The 6,861-nt window shown below is 34.1% G+C and overlaps 1 protein-coding gene across 1 annotated transcript; it reads right to left on the minus strand.

Moving 5' to 3' along the window:
* Positions 1–5,683: 5,683 nt before the first annotated feature.
* On the minus strand, positions 5,684–6,091 carry LOC148942847 (52 kDa repressor of the inhibitor of the protein kinase-like). Its single transcript, XM_089102374.1, has one exon. The coding sequence runs from the start codon at positions 6,089–6,091 to the stop codon at positions 5,684–5,686; it is 408 nt and encodes a 135-aa protein (XP_088958500.1).
* Between the last annotated feature and the right edge of the window lie 770 nt (positions 6,092–6,861).

Here is a 6,861-nt window from a genome sequence, read left to right on the forward strand (position 1 = left end):
AATTCTTACGCAATTTCCAAACTAACTCATTTTGCTAGTTTCAAACAATTCAAAGGTTCAAAATATTTCCCACATTAAGAGTTTATAAAGATAGAACCATCATGAGTTCAAATGAAAACAAAATTAAAGAGTTAAAAATTGCACTACAACAATCACAGTCTAGAACAAACGCTCTTGAAGGGCAATATAGAGACGCCCCTGTCACAAGTACGCTTCAAAATCTCTCTGTAGAACAGGTACCTCCCATCTCGTTACTAACATATCCAAATGAAATCCACTTATCGATTACGACCCTTAAACAAATACAAAGGAGTTTAGAAACAAAATGACATCGCTATGATTAACCAAGCTATTTGCTATACACGGGGAGACATCCAAAGATTTACAACGAGCTTAGATATGTAAGGTTGCCCCTTACTTACAGGGCTAATAAATTTGGTAGTGTGATACAAACTGAGGCTTGGGTAAGAAATCGGTACTCAGAATTCAGTAACAACTGATTTTTATTACAAAAGAAGATAAAAAGAAAAATATTCTAATTCTGATTATGTTGAATACTTCTGAACCTCTTCTAGGTCTAAGGTCTAATGATCTACTTGTTCAATCCACAAATGTTTACCGAAAAGAAAAAGATTAAGTTAATTCTTGGCTATCGAATGTTTCTACTTAAAAGGTTACACTTGAATAGCTAGTCAAGGCTTGAGTTCTGGGTTATTAAAATCCTTTAGTTCAAACTATCGTTGAGCTAAGCTAATAATAACCGTACTTGATTTTAATTCAATTTTCATTAACCAAAACCAAGAGATTATCTTATTATTTCTTGAAAAGGGTTGTGTATTCCTTTGACCTTCACTAAGCTTTAACTTTAGCAGGGAAAACTTAATTGAAAATATATGGACATAAAGGTTTAGAAATTCTTAATCTGATAATATTGTTCCCTTTTCCCCTAACCTACCTGTTTAAACATTAAGGTCACCTTTGTATAAACATGCAGTACAGATTTAATGAAATGAAAGAATGATTAAAAAGGGAACGGTGTTCCTCTTCGTATAAACGTCTGAATATTGCCCAAGGGGGGGGGGTAAGTAAGGTTAGGTTCCGATAATTACATTTTTCTGAGAAACGGTATGTAGAAAGTAACTCTCCGCCTCACGGGACTCTAGGCTGAAAAGGGGACGCACCAATGGCGCTCCTAGCTGTCTCTTCTTGGTTAAGGGTCCTTTCCTCTTTAAAACCTCAGTTATTCAAAGCTTAAATTTCTGGGAAGAAATTTAATTTGGCTTATTCTAACCTTAAAATGCTGTTTTGTCCAAATGGCTCAAGCCTTGTCTAGGTACAAATACTACCGAAACTATAAGCCCAAAATCATCAACTTAGATTTCAGCACTAGTTGTTATTAATTTCTCCTATATACGTATCAAAGTTATTTCCAAGTGAAAGAAATCTTTAGAGGTGTTCTTCTTATTTTAACTTTTATCTTCAAACTTTTATCCCCAAGGGGAATTCAGACAGACAGTGGTAGCTTATCGTAATTACAAAGTAAAACACTTACTCCTTGTTTGATCCAAAAAGACTACCCTGTTTTCGTCTCGAATCCCTATTTCAAGTTCTGTCTTATTTTGTTCTTCTTTCCTCTCATTGGTCAGAGACCAGTTTGATGTAATCCTAATAATAGTTCTTTGTTCAAAAGATTAGTTTCCGCTTTCTCTATTAAAAACCATGTTTTGTCATGTGATACAAATCGCGTAATATCTCTTTGTCGTTTACCTCTCGAGTTTAAAACGGCGGTCCGGTATTTGCATTTTATGGCCCTAAATGGATCAAGGATATTCTTATTCAAATGTAATGTTGTTTGTTCTCCTTACACAAAGGAAATTAATACTTACCTTTATAATTACTCAAAAGTCATACTTTGCTATTTTTACAATTTAGTCAGGTTATGATGGCTTTCCCACATTCTCACAACCTCCCACACTTAAAATTCTTAGTACAGTTATTTTTTCTTAATGAAACCATAATTGACTAAATTGATTCTTTGCTAAGAATCAATTTAGTTCAATTTCTTCCTGTTCTACATTTACGTGAAATCCTTGAGACTTTTGTTTCCTATAGTCTAACCATAGTTTTCTCAATGTTTTAAATATAATTCCAATTGAGACTAGTCCTAATAAAGATAGAAATAGATTAAAGGTATTTAGAAAAATTGTCCAATAGCTAGCCGTTTTCCTTCCTTTTTCGTCCTTTAAGGAAATGTGCATTTTTATTAACTCAGCTATGCCAATCTGCGTCTTGGAGTTGTTCTGGAAATATATAGAGATTAAATCTTCCATTAGTTTTTTATACCAGCTATGGAGAGGTTTCCTTTTAGGCTAATTATCGATATGTTTAAAGGTGCCATTTCCTTTGTAATCTGTCCCCTATACATACTGTTTATCTTTAACATCTCTGCAGTGAGAGAAAATTCTTCTGGCAATTTCACTATTGAGCTGCCTTTTATATATGTGAATTTACTGTTTTTTTTCTGTTTTACATTCGAAATGTATTCTTATTTCTTCTTTGAAAGGAGATGTGATTATATACCTTTCCCTTCCGATTCTTTGGATTAAGATTTTATTTTCCTTTATAATTTTGGTTTGACACTCTTTATTAATTAATGCATTATTTTCCATATAGTTTGCTGAACTGCAGGAGTTCATTTGTGTGCTTCTAATAATAAATTGGTGGTTGCACAATAGTGGTATACTATTTAAATTACATTCTTTTTCTATATTATCATCTTCTAAAAAAATATCTCGTTTGATCTTTACTTAACCCAAAAAAATTAAACTCTTTTTCTATTTGAAAGAAATACGAAGTGTTTGACACTGGAAACAGAATGCTGAACATTTCGAACATTCTGAACCCATCTTGTTTTTTTATATAGAAAAATCCCAAATAACCAACAATTTCAATTGTTGTGTCGCCATATTGCAGCTAATCGATTTATGAAGGTCCAGTAGGCCGTAACGTCTATAATTTATCGATATTCTATAACCTATTGGTAGGGAATTTTCAATTTAGAAAATTGTCCTAAGCATGTCTGCCGGGTCTGTGACAATGAATGGGAAACTTTTATTTTCTGCTTGAAGAATAGAAAGGATTACTGTTTCTATTTTTTTACTAGCTTTTTTATTTGGATTGAACTTTTTGTCATTTCTTTGTTTATCTGTAATATTAGGAAATTTATTTCATTAATTTCCTTTGATATATACTCGATAACTCTCTTGGAGATCCTTCCCAAAATTTCTAGGCTTTTGTTTCTTTCCATTCTTAATTATCTGTCGTGGTCACTTACTAACCATATAGATCTGTCCGACATTTGTATTAAATTTTTTTTTTTTTTTTTTTTTTCCTTTTGGTTTTTAAATAATCTACTTGATGAAGAATTTTCTCTATATTTTCTTCCGTTGCTAGTCCTGCGGCCCACCCTATTTTGTCCCCAAATTGGTAGAAGACTCCGTTTGTTTCGTTTTGTGTTATCTGTCATTAATGATTCTAGTATATACATTTGTATACTTTGCGCGTTGGGATACAAGCTTTTTTCGAATCCCTATGGATGCAAACCTTTTTTTTTTATTCCTTAAGAGGTAGACGCAACCATTTCTTGCATCCTTAAGAGGTAGACGCAACCCTTTCTTGCATCCTTAAGAGGTGGATGCGACCCAGTTTTGTATCCTTGATAGGGGTCCTCTCAACCTCCGTCTGAAGAACATGACTCCCTGTCATGACATATCCGTGACTCCTAGTCACACTCAGTCTATTCCTAACGGTTAACCGACTACAAAACTACGGAATTTGCGCCTGTGCCTTCCCGTGGTTCCCTAACCAGTGCTCGGAGGCCGCAGTACCTTCGGAAAAATTGCTTTAAAGTTTTTCTTGGGGTTGGTGTATAGGTGTTGGAGCTAAAAAATATTTTACTTTGTGGCCTGTTTCACCACAGCGGATACAAGTTGGAGATTTTTACATTCCGATTGTCTATGGACCCCCGCAAGTCCAGCTTTTTATGCGAGCATTTTTTCTTTCACTAAATTTATACCTGGAATAATTATCCCTAGTTGATCTTGACATATCTTTCTTTTTAGGAATGTCTAAGCTCGTTGCAAATCTTTTTATTTCTCCCCCTGTATAACAAATAGCTTGATTAATCCTAGCACTGTCATTTTTTTCTAAACTCCTCACCAACTTAAACTGGTAATAATTTGCGATTTTTCTGTTTCCGACAACACAGATGAGTTCAGAATGTTGGAAAGGTTCAAATTTTTATAAGTCGTATTTTTTTTACATAGAGAACGGGCACAAAATTTTTCCTCGTAAAATATATTTTTTTATTTCCCTTTGGTTTTTAAAGTCTTCCCTTGTTACTGGACCTTTTGGCACCTTTAAATACTCTTTAAAGGATTCACTTATCATTTGGAAAGGTGTCTCTAATACTCTCACCAAAGCACAGTAATAACTGTCAATAAAGGGCAAGAGTTATGACAGAGCCGTCATTTTACTCGGTGACGCCACGCTTGAATTACAAAAGCAAAAAGAAAACCTGAAGCTTCTGAAGCATAGTATGAAAAGCTTATATTAAGACCAAGTTGTATTCAAATATTTTTTAATAGCTTTTGCCAGATTCAGGATAAAAGATTAAACAGTATACTACATTTCGGAAGACGAAATTGAATATTTATTTTCAATTTACTTTCAGATTAGGGTTAGTTCAACCATTGGCCTAGATGAAGTGAGGCAAATACGAGTTTCCTTGTAAAAAGAAAAAGGGAAAGATGTAACAACATATTGGACATCGACTTTTAATATTTTAAGCTCTTTATATATGTATATTAAAAAAACTTTCCGAAAAATAAGTTTTTCAAAGAAAAGTAATGGAAATTTTAAACCTAAGCTCAGCAGATACAAATACCTTTTAAAATTCAAACTCAAAACGATCAGAAACTACTATTAAAGAATAAATGAAACCCAAAACGAACACAAATTAAATAAACAATTATAGCAAAAATATACAACAATTAATAATATAAATGAATAAATTGATGAATGACATAAAACAAGTAATAACATAAATGAATAAATAGATCTTAAAGTGAGCAATGCTTAGATTAAATTTGAATATCAAGCTTAAAACGAAAAAAATGGATTAAAGTATAGATGAAACTTAAAACAAACAGAAATTAAATAAACAATCAATGCAAACAAACATACAATAGATATTAATATAAATTAATAAATAAATCTTAAAACCAGTTAAACTGAAATTAAATATGCAAATCAATCTTGAAACGAACAAAAATCACTACAAACAAGAGTTTGGGTCTAACCTCCTTCTCTCACTGTAAAAGTCTAAAACCTACTGTGTCATTGGCGCTTTACTAAAAACTAAATGCGTCGTGAACAGTCTTGGAAAGTATAAACAACATCAAATAGAATATTTGATGTATAATGATATTAATTGTTGAAAGATCCACAGTAGCGGATCCAGGATTTTAGGAAGGGGGGGGGCGACTCGGGGCGAAAAAGTCCCCGTCGAAATTAATCCAAACGGACCGGCCTGATATTTACATTTGCATGCCTCTGCTTATATTAGTCATTTAGATGTCTGTTATTTAAAGATATCCACAAAAATACATTTATAGAAACACTATCAATATTGTATAACAAATTCTCGCCTCATATTTCCACTATTAGCAAATCTATCAATAACACTTTCTACACTTATGTCAATATCACGGTGAACATGAAGAAGGGCAAGTCCGGTGAGTCTTTCCTCCGTCATTTTATTTCTTAGCCACGTTTTCAATCTTCTCAAGGTAGAAAAACTTCGTTCAACGGATGCCACACTGACAGGTAGGGTCATGAGAATCTGCAAGAGCGCTGAAATATTCGGGAAAATATAAGCATCGCAGTTCTGTTTCTGTAAAGGTTCCCCTAGTGTTTCATGTATTCTACCTGTGCCTGCATTGCTTTCTCTCAGACGAAGCCACCGAGTTTTCCATATTGTCGCTTCTCCGGCCAGGGCAGATTCACAAACCGATTGGGAGGGGAAACCCATTACTGACCAGTATTGCTGTGACAAGTCATGAATCGTATTAGCGAATTGTTGTTTGTTCGTTTCCGTACAATTTATTGGCAAGAAAATACTGAGCTTAAAAGTGTCCAGCGTTTCAACGAAAAAACGGCTTTCTAAGTCCGAAATGATTGTGTCCAACAGGGGAATAAAAACTGACCGTCTATAATATTCCTCGTGTGAACTGAATGGTACATTAATCCGATTCGTTTGTTTTTTCGCTATCCTTGGGACTGTTATTTCTAAACCTAGCTCAGTTGCCTCGTCGAGGTAACTTTTATTATCTCATCAAATTAGTTTTTAAACTCGCTTTCACTCCCATAACGTTTTACTATATGCTGGGTACGAAGTTCCTTAAAATGGCTTGTTGCGGATGCGAGGTCTAAGTTCTTCTTCTGAAATAGCCGACTGAGTGGTAAAATTAGTCCAGATATGTTACTAAGAGAGTAAATGGTTACTATCAGGTCGGAGGATGTGACAGCAGTCAATAAGGATTTGGTTTTTGCTCCAATTGTGCGTTCTGCCCAGCCACTGATGATCTCAAGAGCTTCCACTATCTTAGGGAGTTCTATCACAAACTGCATTAAGGAATCGTGCCTTTCAATCCAGCGCGTTTCACAAATTACAGTTAGCTGTGCTTTCATTACTCCTGTTAAAACATAATTGTGCTTTGCAGAAGCACCAAAAAAAGCAACTATTTCTTTTATTACTCCGATGGAGCTTCTAATACTCTGGATAGAAGAAGTTTTTGACAT

The sequence above is a fragment of the Artemia sp. Qi Xiang Cuo genome, chromosome 16, assembly GCF_049724085.1.
Source record: "Artemia sp. Qi Xiang Cuo chromosome 16, ASM4972408v1, whole genome shotgun sequence".
NCBI lineage: Eukaryota > Metazoa > Arthropoda > Branchiopoda > Anostraca > Artemiidae > Artemia > Artemia sp. Qi Xiang Cuo.